This window comes from Lissotriton helveticus, chromosome 12, assembly GCF_964261635.1.
Source record: "Lissotriton helveticus chromosome 12, aLisHel1.1, whole genome shotgun sequence".
NCBI lineage: Eukaryota > Metazoa > Chordata > Amphibia > Caudata > Salamandridae > Lissotriton > Lissotriton helveticus.
This window is the reverse complement of record NC_136073.1, coordinates 457,651,349-457,666,552: the sequence shown is the minus strand read 5'-3', so window position 1 is coordinate 457,666,552 and position 15,204 is coordinate 457,651,349. Positions and strand designations below refer to the sequence as shown.

General features: G+C 42.4%; 1 protein-coding gene across 1 annotated transcript in view; it reads left to right on the top strand.

Moving 5' to 3' along the window:
* The first annotated feature begins 1,609 nt into the window (after nt 1–1,609).
* PHAF1 (phagophore assembly factor 1) overlaps nt 1,610–15,204 on the top strand; it is a 299,820-nt gene continuing 286,225 nt past the window's right edge. The window contains exon 1 of the mRNA XM_078670669.1: nt 1,610–1,920. Within this exon, the coding sequence (XP_078526795.1) occupies nt 1,857–1,920 (64 nt within the window). The 5' untranslated portion in view covers nt 1,610–1,856. The remainder of the gene's footprint in view (nt 1,921–15,204) is intronic.

Here is a 15,204-nt window from a genome sequence, read left to right as displayed (position 1 = left end):
CCTCACTGTCACACAGCCGCCACTCACCTCACTGTCACACAGCTGCCACTCACCTCACTGTCACACAGCGGCCACTCACCTCACTGTCACACAGCCGCCACTCACCACACTGTCACACAGCCGCCACTCACCACACTGTCACACAGCCGCCACTCACCACACTGTCACACAGCCGCCTACAGGCTGCAGAGTAGAAACATTCTGCAAAATAATGTCAAATCGACCAAATCAGTGACAGGTAATTTGCCTGCAGAATGCAATTTCTCAGACACATTCCTAAATAAGTAGTTGGTTTCTGAGACAAAACATAATGTAATACCGTTTAAAGGGGACAAGCACATTAATAGAAATATAATTTGGTAAAAATAACAGAAAGAAACCTGTAGATAATCCCAGTGACGCAATCTGGTTGAAAAATGTAAGTGGAAAAAGGAGGTAACAAGACAGAGAGGGAGGTGGGATAATAATGGGTTCTAGGAGCACTGACAGTATGTAGGGGCCACCCACAGATAAAGGGGGAACAAATGTGAATGAGTAAAGGGAAAATACTTTCAGTTAAACAGTTTAGGCGAAATGGCTCCTTAGAACGGGTAACCAATAATGTTTTTTGTTTTTTTTAAATCAAGTTACTCGCTTTGTCACTCTTGATTAATGAACAAATGCAAGTGGCTAATAGTTGCACTCGCCCATAATGAAAAAAAGCATTGCAGTTATTCTATCAGACCCCCTTAAAGGATTCCACCGTGATTAAAAACAAGGAACTGATTTCATGATCAATCAATTCCATAGGTACTGCATTTCACTCAAGTGAAAAAGGCTCACCAACGTGTTTTGGGAAACCGCTGCTGACCAAAATACATTCACCTAACAAATAATGACTATTGGCAATGTAAATGACAATGCCATTTATTTATGATTTAAAAAAAGTAGTGAGCAATGCTAATAGCTCTACCTTTAATAATGCCGAGACCATTGCATTGTAAATGCTTGTTAATTTTGAGAGGGAGAGTACCGGCACTTCTCAAGTGAAATGGTATACTTTTAATTGGAGAGTAACGTCACTTCTCAGAAACAAGCAGGTACTCTGGTACAGAGTACCTGCACTTCTATTTTTCCACTTCAAGCACTGGGTCCATGCATGTTATGCTGATCCAGTTCAGGTATTTCCTTCCAATTCTAGTCCTTCTAGTCTTGTTTTATAAGGGAATAAACAAGACTTTGAGTACCAGAATTAAAAGAGAAAACCTGGACAGCAGCAGCACATCACGTATTATAGACCTGGGAAACTTGACAGGAGGACTGCAATGAATGTGCGGCACATTAAGCCACTTTTTATTTTTTAACCACCAACGCTCTTCATGAGAGCATTTTTGAGGAGATTTTATGCCTGGACTGGATCAAGGTGCCTCAGCGTGATACAGCCTTGTTTAATGTCACTGGAGATTGTGCGCGATCGCGGAAATAAACGTAATTTTTTAGCTTGTGCGTCTCGATATGTAGGTTGGACTTGCTTCGGGCTCTTTTTGTTGGTCACGTACCCCTGTCAGTTTTGCCAGACTATTGTGCTTGTTTTTTATCCTCCGGTCGCTCCTCCCTGTGCTTGCTTGGCGTTGACTTACGGCCGCTGCAAACCTCCGTATTTACACCGGGAGCGGAGACCGGAGAGGAGCAGCGGGGTGCGAGACAAGAGGTGCGGTTGACGCACTGGACACCTGCCCTTTACTCCACGTTGATGTCCCCAGCAGTTGCCGTGGATTTGGTCCATCCTGCACATCTTTTGTCTCCCAAGCACAACCCCAGCTGCAGAAATACGGTGACCAACAGTTCCTTCGGGGGCCCTTCCTGTGGACGAGCCAATGCTAGACCTGGAAGTGGTGCCCGAGCGGTCTCTGGGAAACGAACAATGGGAGTTCACTTTAGGTAAAGCCCATTCTGCCTACCTGCATAACAAATATAATCATAGCGTTTTTTTTACATCTATTCTATCCGATTTTAGTTTTGGGACACTTCCTGTAATAGCTTAGTGCATTATTCCCTGATTGTTTATGTCGATTGCATTTTTTTCTGATTTTGTTTTTAAACATGTGTCTCTGATTTGCTCACATCTATCATTTTTGTTTTGAAATAGCTGTCGTTCCGACACTGATAATAAATATTGCATGTTGTCAATCTGACCCTATGCTTGACTGGACATCCTGCTGCTTTAATTTCGTGCCAAGTCTGTTCCTTGTCTTGCATCAGTGATTTGCCTCGGCCAGATTTCAAAATTTTGAGGACACTAAGCCTGTTCGAGAGTTGCAAAATCTTTGTTGTTTTTGTGTGTGTGTGTTTTTTTTTTATTTTAAAGTAAAATGAAGATGGGCTTATCAGTAGAAGACCTCTCTCTCAAAGGGCGCTCTGTGCTGTGCTCTGTACAAGGGTTCATGGCAGACTACCGATCACCTTGTTGGTTCTCTGTATTCGAGAGCCAGCACTGCTGGAATCATAGTTGTTTATAGGTTCCTCAATACTCGTAACCCTGTATAGATGACTCATTTTACATTTGTGTTACAACACTTTACCGTACATCTACCACATGTACATTATTCGTTGTTGTATCCTCTACTAGATTCTTACACTTCATATCCCTTCCCACGTGGGTGTGTTTTGTAAATATGAATGTTACTGACTACCAAAAATTAAATGTGAACACATTACCTTCAAGTGTCTTTGATGTCTGCTGATCACATCGTGCATATGTTAAGCATAGGGGTTTTCCAGATAAGCTTTAAACTCTTGGGTATATCTCTTTGTCTATGGATATTATTTTTTAAAAAGCATATATTATGAGAACGTGAAATAATGAGATCATGGTGTCTACATTAGTTTTTCTACTGATGGATGTTGCATAAGGCCTTGTGCATGCAGGGACAAATGGATGCATTGGAGTAAAAAAATAAAATAATACATTTTTTTTTCTGCGGTTTTGATTTCCTTAGTAACGTCCTTTGTGGGAACCAAATACATTATGACTAGCCGAGTGTTTTTGTTTTTGCTGAACGTCTGGTGACTTGGCTGAACATGGAGTTGAAATGGGGTGGTACCATTCTCTGGCTTTTCTTTTGGAGTTGTCTTTGTTGTCTTACAACCTGGTCTTTTGTGGACCTGGCTATTATTGAAGCTCTCATGGCTATTGCTGTCTTTCAAAGGGCTATTAAAGTGCTTTTCCACCTAGTATACTTGGCCTTCCTTTGTGTCATAATTTCTTCTTCCTTAATATGCTTGCAGTGTCCAATCAAATAAAGCCATAATCCATGGTTATTGAATATCATTGGTGTGATGTACTCTGACGGCCCAAGGGCAGCAAGATTCCTGCAGGGTCAGAAGTTCCAGACAGTACCCTTACAGGATTTTGAAATCACCTCTGGAAACGTTTAATTTTGTTTCGTATGACATATGTAACTTGGAATAAAACGGTTATTTCTGTAGATTGTGAATAATCACAAACTTTTTTTATTTTGAGCTGCCTGTCGTTTTGGCATGTATACGTTGTGTTCGTTATTCCGTTCATAATTGCAAAGAAGGTATGAGACATTTTAACCCATTTAGTCCACTTCATTAGAAGGATATGGACTTCAAGTATTAGTAGGTAATAGAATATACTGTTTCGATCACACTGCAGTATGCCAGCTGTACATAAAAATGGAACAGCCCCAGGCACGATGGCCATGGATTGAGGGCTGGACCCCTTAGTTTAAAAAAAAAAAAAGTCTGTAGAAAGCACAGTGAACGAGTAAACAAAATCTCTGAAGCAGGCATATCTAGGTGGCTAGATTCTTATCCACGTGAGGGTTGTTCATCTTTTGTCTAATGGTGATGCCCAGAGCACAACCTTTTTCTTCAACATATTTGTCCTAACAAAATCCTATCCCGCAACATGCTTTGGGAGTGACCAGGGTATGGATTGTACTATACAGACAATGTTCAACAAGAGAAATTCATTTTAGAAGACAGCGGAATCTACATGTGTAACCAGATATAATGATATGTAGAGATCTCTTAATTGGAATTGATAAAATGGTGTGGTCTGAATTATGTATGATATTTTTTTATCACAGTTAATTATGCTGTATTTATAGTTCATATTACAGCATAGGCAAAAAAAATTCTAATTTATTCATAGTGCAGGAGAAAAATTTGTGCTGATGGCAAGTTTTGTAACGCAGAGGTGCCTTCTAAAGAGGGAAAGGAATTTCTCCCTGGGAAAACATGGATACCCTGAGGATCAGTATTCCCCTTGTGCGAAACTCTGCCATAAAGTGCTCGAGATGGATACATTTAGCAGGGGGTGTTGTTTGTGAAGATCTTCCAATTGTTTCCGTCGTTTCGGGCACTTTTTTGTGCGAACATATCATAAGGTTTACAAAATGGGTGTGGGAATACATTCAGCACTGCTGTTGTATCACACACTTTGTAATCCTGATTTGGCTGTAAAACATAAGATTACCTAAATTATTGCATCGATGGCCTAAACATTTTGCTGTTTTTGTTTAATGACAATTATTTGCTTACATAATACGTACTGTAATTGGACATTATTTTAAGTAATAAATAGTAACATCCTTTTTCAGGAGGTATATTGTGCTGATGACCACTACTTCATAAAGCGCTTTAAATTTAATGAAACTAATATATTTCTCGTTTTAAATTTGAGGCCTCCACCTCTGTGTTTGTGTATTATACTTTAAGTAGATATTCTGATAAGCTGGCATGTATTGCGTCTCTTGGACCTATGTAGAGTCTAAATCACAACAGGAGCTTTCCAAAGAGTTGATGATTTACAGGTGTCCCCCTGTCTAGAGTCTTGGGGCCTCCATGCCCTGTAGTGACAGAACCAGCATGGATGTGCAACGGTTCATTGTCTAGAGTTAATAAAAACTTGACATTCCCTACAAATAAAAAGATCAGGATACGTGGGGCACCAACCTCTTATAAACAAAACTAAGTAAAGTCTCATCAGCAGTTCAAACAATTGCCCAGCCTCATAATGGAATGGACACCAACCAAAGATAACTTCAGCAGATACAATTTAGGTGCTGACATTCAGTCTTTCAAAGACAAGACCTTTAAAATCATGTAAGACCAAAGATGGATTCGTTGAATGTCCTTTTTTTTTTTCTTCTTGATCCAGTCATTCAAATCTCTTTAAGAGCCAATAGGCACAGGGCATCCCTAAAACAGTAAACTTATAAGTCTTATAAAAAAAAGTGATGGCTCCCAGCAGGCAGTGGTAGAAGAAACATAGAGTCCCAAAAGAAAATGCACCCTCGGGATCTCCAGAATTTTGAAAACTGTTTGAAAATGAGAATCTGTGATCTAGGGGCTATGGAGGGATTGTCGATACGTTGTGTAAAGTGTACAGATTGCTAATCTATGCCACTGCTGGAGAGCAAACCGTTGGTATCTTGTGCTATAACTGAGGAAGTATCATCAAGGCCAAAGTTGTGGGAAAGTACCATTGGGGGAGCTGCGGACATAAAACCAGAATGTTGGGACCATGGGAAAACTTGAGGAACCAAGGAGCCCTTCCCTGTGCTCTTGTGTTGAATACTGAAGTTCATGGTGAATGAAAAGGAGACCAAAAAGAACCCCTTTCACCAAGGAAACAAGAGGCATTCAAACCGAAGCTTCAAATTTCCTCCCCATGAGAGGGCAAAGAGGCAGAAGGTGATTTTCTGTGGAGAGAACAATGCCCATCGTTGAATCTTGGGACTCCTTACTGGCCTGTTTGGGGAATTAGGTTCTACTTCAAAAGACATAATCTTTTTCATCGTGAAGTGACAAGTGAGAAGTTTGCACCCTTGCATGCGAAGTTTCCTAGTTAAAATGCATTGATTTGTATGGTCTTATTGTTGCATTGGCTTCAATGGGGAAAAACGCTATTTTTGTCTTGATTTTAAATGCACGTCTGTGCTAATAAGGTGGGTGATTGGACAGTAGGCCGGTGGAGGTTATGGAGTTGATGCACAGGATGAAAATGGTTGTCATATGAAATAGCATATGAAGGTGATGGTGAATGTAAATGAATATGGCTAGGGTGGGAGAGTGGAGACTTGGATGGTTGATCTGGACTATAGATTGATCTACGATATTGATAGCAAGGGTGTTACTTAGAGAGCAGACTGCAAATTAATGCAACAAAAATAAATGAATTATTTTTGTCTAGTCAGCTATTTATAACATGGTTTTACTTTTATTCATTCTTTTTGCTAAATTTTCCACTCATTTGTAATTGGTAGATCCTTAAAGTTGGAATTCTGGCCTGGGTAGGTAGTCTTGTGCAGAATAAAGCTCACCTGAGGAATGATCCCAAGGTCGATAACAGTCTGCTGAAGGAGATATCCTGGACGCTATTTATACTTGTAATGTATGCCCCTTTAGAGAGTGTATGTGAAGTTTGGTCAGTAGGACAGTGTTGTGGCTAGCAGCCGAGATTATCCATAACTTCATGACAATGATGCCTGCCTTGAGAAGAATCGTCCCTTCCCTCTGGGAGATTGAAAGGACTGGATTGCCTTCCAGATGGGCCTCCAGCTACTGCCATTTGGAAGACTGATCTCTCCTGGGCATCCAGAGGCCCCGTTCATGTAGCTTTCCCAGAGTCATCCCCAGAATTTCGTACTGGCATTTGTGGCTGGGACAGAAGCCTTTGGATAGGGATAGCCACACACCTAGTGAGGACCGGCCACAATGTAGCTACCTTCTCCGGTTCTGTGTAACCTGGTTTAAATGGTCGTAATTGATGAAGTTGTGGATTAGCAATTTATACTGCCGAAGAGTTTAACAACATTCTCTTCCTCATGGCACCAGATATATAGTAGGCCATATTTTTCTAGGCTTGAAACCACACACGAGCTGCATTCTCCCTAATGTACGGTCATAAGGAAGGTTTTCTTAAGGCCATTCTCCATCTGAAAAATGAGAGAACTGCACACCTCCAATCTCAATCTCTCTCTCTCTCCCTCTCCCCTGCTCTTTTTGTGGATGTGGACATTTAGGACTGTGCGTTGCCTTGGGCTGCTAATTAGCAATTCGTTAGCTAAGCTCTTCTTGATCGTTTTAGAACTTGCAAAAACTAAAAACTGGAAGTCAGGCTGAAATCTGTTGAGTTAAAGTATTGCCACCATCAGCAGAGACTCTCATTTTGCTGGTGATCGTTTGTTTTTTCTTTGGTAAATTCCATGCCCCCCTCTGCTATCTGTGCCCAGATTGGAACCCTTGCAGTTTAGATTGACAGCTCTGCCCGCGATTCTAAAACATGAAGGGCGTGAGGTTTCCGCTTTGCACCTCATTTTCACATTGATGTTACATTTTTTGGTCGTTCCATTTTATGGGACTTTAAATGAATTCCAATCTGGAACTTTACCTGCTCTCTCAGAAAGTTAAGAGGTGCACCGATGAACTGTGACAATGTTGACCTAAATGTTCAGTCTTTGAAATATAGCGTAAATGTATCCAGTTTTGGAAAAATGCTACTAAAAAGACATGACTACTGAAACTGGTTTCAGAAAGTGCACAGCAGCTGGTAGTGCATCTGCCATAGAACTGGTGCACTGGCAGAAACCACTGAAAGAACAGATATGACTATTGTAGGCCAAACAGATATTTGCAGCAGCATTTGAGCTTCTTGGTGCTAGCTAGCGGGCAAAAGAGTTGTGTGAGTGGATGCAAGAGGGTTGTTCTCTCCTCCATGCTCCCATATATTTCTTCTGCAAACGAGCAACATATGATAGGCGTAGTAAACCTGATTACAACTTTAGGCATAAAGAATGTATGCCACGTTCGATCCTGATTTTATCTGGTTGATGTAATTTGTCCTGCGCCTACCTGCATTCTACATTTGTTAAATTATACATCCAAAATGAAAGAGTTCACTGAAACCGCAATCACCCAAATACTAATCATAGTTGATGGCCTGTTTTGGGGGAAGATTCATCCCTGCGTATTTACTGTAATGCCAAACAAACTGACCATTTTATGCAGCGCCATTCCTGGCAGGTGGCAAATATCTATTTTAAACCCCTCACATTTAGTGAAAACTTTCCTTAAAGAACCTGGATATCCTGGCTTTGCCAGGTTATTCCCACTTTGGGTGTTGGGGGGGTTATTCATATTAATTTATGGGACATGTTTAATTCTAGCACAGGTATCTTCCTGTGGAGTTAATGGGAAAGTTTGAATCGGGGCAACACCAAATCTAGGCTACTAGGAGACCATCAACTGCATTCTTAGCAAATCAGAAATGTGGGCGGTGAACTACCTAAATCAATCTGAGCCATTGATAATTATTTGTCTGCATTCCAGTCTGTCATGATTTCGGCCTGGGGGAGACATGGCTTGGCAGTTCATGCTGGACTGTTTCTATTGCACCAAGAATTATTTTATATGGCTGATCTCTGGCCAGAGTGGCATAGGTAGCAACAAATTATCAATTAGAATTCAGTACCATGTTATTATCAGTGGCCGAGATTAGCTCACATGTTTTATTTTTCTAACTAAGAAACCTTCTGCCACCTTTACAAAAAAAGATTGATTCATTCATTCTGTTCACTCAAGCTCCAAGATGCAGGTGTCCAGGAACTCTCTTTGCAGGTTTCTTCGCTTGGTTCTCAGTTCAAGTGTCTGAGTCTTTTTATACATCATGAAAGCTAATCCATGCTATTCTATGGACCATGTTTCCCTCAAAGATGTTTGTCCTGTAGTAGCTGTCCTTATGCTTCCACACCAATACTTGCTGTTTGGCTGGAGAGCTCATTGTTGTCTTTTCCCCCAGCGCCTTGAGACCCTTCCGGGTGAGTAGTTTGCGCTATACAAGCTGATTGATTATGGAGCCCATGGCACTGACCAAGGGGTGGATGAAAGGTCTGACTTCTGTTTCCCAAGTCAGGCCTTTAGGGCCCAAAGTTCTTCTCCTGCATCTTCAGAGTCTTACTGGCAGGTCGGATGGTATTGTTGAACAGAGCAGTGTTCTTTGCCTTGATCATTCAAGGCGATTGTGTGACTACAGGAGCAGGCACCTTTCATTTCACTGCCCTCTAGGTAAGTAAGCTACGCACAAGGTGGCATTTCAAGCTCTTGATTACATCGCGTTTCTCTGTGTTGTGGAGTCATTCACCAGTAGACCAGTGTGTTACTGGGAGCATTGATACCAACAACCTTTAGCAGACCCCACAGATACAGATGGAAGAGATCTTCCTGTGATATTATTCTCCTTTTCCATGCAGCTTAAGAAACGCCTGTATGCCTTCCTCTAACCTATGCGGTGCACAACCATTCAGCTGTTTACACTCCTCCATACTTGGTGGTCCTAATACCTTCAGCATGGGCCCACCAGCTGTGGAATCAGTTTGCGTTTTCTCACCTAAGAGCAGAACCAGGGCCGTTTTAAGACTAGAAGAGAGTATTTGTCCATGATCCCTAAGCCGCACATTCCATTTCCTGGCAGACTTGTTTATGGTCATCTCAGCCTTTCAAACTCCTACCAAGCTTTGTTTGGCGCATTCTGGATATAAAGGTAAAAAATCATGGTCTTGGTTTAATAAAGGCTTCCCTCTCCGTGCCAGTGTTATTTTTCATGTTTCTTGTCAAATTACCTCTGAGAGGTATGGGAGGGGGAGGAAAAAACCACAGATGTATATAAAACCTGTGCCGGACTTTAAGTACACGAAACAACAGTAGGCCATCTATATCCTTGCGTGGCTAACAGCGTTAGTCATTGAATACGTAATGACTCCTGCAACTGGAAAAACATGTTTTTGCCCTTCCAGTTCTAGCTCATTGGCCTGGGACAGAATAATAAGTATACCTGTGTGTATGCATTGTCTTTAGGTAGCTGGCCTCGCCCATCGTGTTTTCTTAGCCATTGCTTGTGGATAGGGGTTCTGGATAGATCTTGACGCAGCATTGTACCCAGTTCGATTGTATTTCTGGCGGTCCTGTCTACAACTTACAAAGTCGCATGAATTGATAGAGGGTTGTCTTACACCCTTAAATACACTTCCATCGTTTGTATACACTGCAAGCTAGGTGATAGCAGCATGCAAACTAGCATTTTATGTTCAAATAAAAGATTAAAACAAAATAATAATCATTTAATTATGAATCTTAACTTCCGTTGCTTTCTTGAAAGAAACCACAATTTTTCTAGTTAAAGGCTTCAAATAAGCTGACATTAATTAACAGAATTTTAAACTAAAAGCGTTATGAAAGGCTCTTAATGTAAAACATCTCTTGCAGTAACCAAACTTTACACTAATCTACTGTATGAAGTATAAAAGGATCACTCATTTTTTCCCTGCTCCCTAAAGTGTGTATATTTAAGTACTAAAGAAAGACTAACATAAAGACAATAGAGTAGAGGTGCAGTCACATGATTTTTAGGTTAGTTTACTTTTTACCAAAAATAATTCTGTTAAGGTTAAGACTGTGGCTTGTGCAAGAGATGTTGATGGTAGTTTTCTTGTTATTATACTATGTTGCTATATCGTTCAGATTTTTCGCTCATTGAGCGTACTTGTGCTATATACAAGATGTTATTAAAGAGCTCTTCGACACTATTATAACCACTCTCCAGATTGACTGGTTACATTCTCCAGAAAGAGTTTGCATGTTTCATTGTTACTGCAAAATATGTTTATGATGATTCTTTTGCTTCCGTTCTAAGAATAGGCATGTTGTTTGCCGCTCCTTTTCTCCACACTGGCCCTACCATACTTCACCATTGGCCTTGTGTGAGTTGCATAAATACTTATAAAACTAAGTAGACTCAAAACAGTTGTATTAATGGCTGGGGGGTGCTTTCTCCTAGACTCAGCTGGTCTCTCTTGTTTTCTTTTTATTCAGCTGTTCTGTTGGGTAACTCCCAAAAGTGACAGAGATCTTACTCATAGCCACGTGGAGTACAAATATCAAGTGACGGCCTCTTGCATCACCGTGGTGTTTGCTTGACAGGAAGGCACCTCCCTCTCTTGATGGGGTGACTGTCCAAAAGGAGCACTTTAGGTGGGTTACTTCCTGCCACATGCTTGGTTTATTTGAGTTGTGTCGCGTGCTTTCCAGTGTGAACCATTTCTTAAACACTGGCCTTCAGCAGGAAAGGGTTCTGATCTATAACTCTTAGAGTGGAGCACTAGGTGTGAATGTTACCCTATTGGAACCATTGAGGTCTCTGTGAAATGGTTGTCTTGTTTGTACATGTAAAATATTAACACACTGAGTTCGGTGAAAAAGACAAACACTTTCCTGAACAAACTGTTTGAGTAGGCCCCACGCAGGCTTGTTATTTGTTCCTAACATGATTTAGAAGGGAAACTATTCGGGTGCTGTTTTTCTGCTGTATTCGGTGATAGAAATTCTCAGCTTTTGTGTTTATTTTGCACATCTTGAACCTTGCTGCGACCCCCTAAAGGAGATGCTGGCCTTTCTAAGGAATCAAGTATACTTTAACTGTAGACCTGGGCACAGCTGGAAATATGCTGAGATCAAATAAGAACCAGTACTAGAAATCTGCTTGGTTCCAATTTGAACCTAGAATATCCTGTGCATATACTAATGCAACAAAATGTATTGCAGTGTATAATGCATATCACATGGGCACACTCCAAATATTGTACTATTAAATGGTTCACCCTGTGAACTAAATCTTTTCTATCTGCTTTCATAAGGAGTTCCATTCATCGCTTCTTATGTACACCTACACTTTTGGGTGAGTAGTTGCAGTTGCATGAATAAACAGTCTGTAACTCAAGAAACAAATGGCTCCAAAACTGAATGAGCTGCACAGAGACCCCTGCTACCCACAAACGAAGAGTAGGGCTACCATTTCATACTGATGAGCTTATCTTGAAGTAGATCATGCGGATTCTTTCTTAGTTTGTACCTCTGATGGTGAGGGGCAGCACAGGCCATTATTCTGAAATAAAGCAAGTTGCATTAAAGTTAATTTGTAATTTTAATGGGCAGAGTGGTGGGTTTCAAATATCTGAACTAACTTTTCTTGACTATTGTGAGGCCTTTGCTTGAGGTCTTGAACTAGTTGGTTGTTAAGAGGCTGGATCCTGGATGGGTACTGTCCTTCATTACTTTTGCCCCAGGGCAGCAACACTAATATACTCCAATTGCGTAAGCAGGTTTATTTCATTTGGGCACCTATATATGTTCTGGTAGCGATGGTCAGCAAACTAGACTTCCACATGGAGGCTATTGGAGAATCTGGCCCTCCTTGCGAGTTGCCTGTTAAATGGTGAGATATTTATCGGAGAGGATTAAATTCCAACTCCACCAAATCAGAGTTTAACGCAATGCAATACATTTCACTTGGTTATGATTTTATGGGGACAATGCTGATTTCAGCACTTGCTACACCAAAAATTCACATCTTCTGTTAAGTACTGAACATTTTTCCACCAATCAATATTGGTAGGTTTGATATTTATTGCAAAACGCATAATTGTGACTTGCGTTACAAGGAATTACTGCACACATCACATTTAACCGGGCTGCTCGTAATTAATGTTCTTGATTCATTATGACACATTAGATATCACATAATAACATCTATGCCACTTGGTGCTTTAGCCTTGAAGAAGTAGCAGGAAGGTAAATGGAGCAGTTTAACGTAGGATAACCAAGAAATAATTGACAGCAATAGCTTCTTGTTTGGCTGTGAGACCACCCCTAAGCATTGTAACTTGTTAGCACTAGGTGCTAGATTTCTTACGTCTTTCTGTGTATTGATATATTCATGTTGCACAAACCTAGCTGGGAGCATGGAGATATGATTGTGCATCAGTTAAAATGAGGCAGTGTCTTCTAGAGTGTTGTTTCTATCGTGTAGAAATACAATATATTCTGAAGAAGCGGGTCTTCAGATCCTTTATTAAATTGCAGGAGGGTTGTGGTAGTTGTCCTGGTTTCTTGTGTGGCTATCCACCTAGAGATACGTTTGCAGGAGTGCTTTTTCGGGTTTGGTATGCATCTGGTATTGATGAGGAGTTGGGTTGGAGGAGAATTCATTGCAGTTCCTTCAGTGTTGGAAGGATATGGTTGAACTCCTTTACATTTTAAATTAGATGTGCTGCAGCGTGTGGAGAAAATTTGAGGGAGACTGACTGCTGTTAGTCCTTGTCTGTTGGGGAAGATTCCGCTTCATTCAAGAGGAAGAACTGGTACCAAGTTTGGTGCTGTATTCTTTGAAGTTCAAATGACAAGGAGTATTTAGGACTGTGAGGACGAGGTGAACCACTGCAGGACCGTGTTTGAGACAATCAGGTGGGTTTTCGCATTGTGCATCACTGCATGGTAGTGTGCTATGTTGAAAACTGCTGAGCGTTTGAGTAGGATGCAAGGGATGATTCTTGCTGGTGACCAGGAGGGCATACTTTATCACTTGGCGGGTAGCTGTCTCTGTGGTAAAGCAAACGAAAAGCAACTAGGATTTTGCAGAAGTCCTAGTTTACACTGCCATTTGCTTCAGTTTCTTATTAAAGAAACACTTCATAGGTTTGGCAGAGGAGAGAGGAGAAAAGGAATAAAAGATTAGGACTGTGAGGTCTGTGAGACAGTTTATTCGCCAGATAGCATATGGTAGCAGGGCTATCAATTTACTCCTGGATGGTTTTCATGGAGGGTTCAGTCTTTCCCGTTCCAGACTGAGTGCACTACTCTCTCAATCAAAGAAGCATAGATATGGCCCAGCAGGATATGAAAGCTGCTGGACTGAACTAGTAAATTACCTCTCTTAATTTCCTGATGGCCCTAGTGAGTTGACAGCAGATCACACAGGTAGGTCACATGCGGCTAATGCAGCTGCATTTGATCACCTCCTCCTTAGGCTGCTAACACCTGCCCAATAGCCCAACCTACAACTCCCCTTTTTAGGGCTCGGGGCGGAGCTCCGAGATCCTAATGTTAAAGAAAAGAAAAAAAAGTTTCTTTAGGGCTCGGGAAAGACACATTCCTTAGTGCGCGAGTTTTTTTTTATTATCTGAATTGTGATTGGTCCTCGCGGTGATGTATTGTTAGTAGTCTTGATGCGATTCGGCAGATGTAATTGTCGGGTGCCATTTTGGGCATTTTCTGTGCGGTTACGTGCTCGGCAGTGCATTAATTTTAATTAGGAGCTGTCAGGGTGGCCGTGTAATGCATTCCAGATGGTGTGCGCGCGTTCACCATAGAGCAGTGCGTTTGTCGGGCGCGCGTCCTCCTCACGTGCACACAGGCATAGCGAATCAGTGGCATTTTACTCCCTCCCCATACACACCCTTCCCCCACCCGCCACCCCACCCCAGCCGTGAGTCAGAGTTGAAGCCGGGGACTGGTGCACATAGCTGGAGAGGGCCGGCCGGAGAGGTGTGGGCATGGCGGGCCCAGACGTCCCGGAGGCGGGCTCAGCTCTCTGCACTCTCCCTCGGTATTAAAGCCCCGTCGACTGCTCCCCACTCACTCCGACTGCTGCCGCCGCCCCTGTCTGCTCAGGTAAAAACCGCGCTGCCTCCCCTCCCTGGAGCTTGTGGGCATCTCTAAGTGCATTGAAGCCGCGTTTAAAATTTTTAGCCACTCGGTTAGCGGTACTCGCTGCATGCCCACTGCAAGCCACTTCTGATCTTTGCCGCCAGGGGGCTCTAGGACAGTAGTGTACGAAGGTACTTGAGTCTAACTGCATGCCCGCTGCAGCCCACCTATACCCCTGTCGCTAAGGGGCCTCTCGACCATTACACTAGAGTGCTTGCGCAGGTCTCACCGCAGCCCACCCGCGCCGCCAGGGGCCCTCTCTGATGTCGCAGTCAGGGCTCCTCCTGTTTGGCTGCAGGACATACCCACAGTAAGCCATCCTCGCCCCTGGCTGCGAAGGGGTGGGGTGAGTCTTGGAACGTCTGCTGGATGAGTGTGTGTATGCCCTTCCGCTGCAGCCCGCCCTGCCACCTCCTGATCTGCACCCCACCTCGCAGAGAGACACCCTTCCCCCATTGAACTCTTTCCCGCTTACTTTTTTTGTTTGCTTATTACGAATGTGTACTTGGATGAAGGCACCTTTTATTCTGTAGATTGATGCAGACCTCACACGTCGTTCACCACAAACCTGCTCCGCTCTCCTACTGCGCACGGCCATCTCCACAGAAATACACTGCACGCCCTTGTATATACTGCACGGCTCGTCCCCACGTA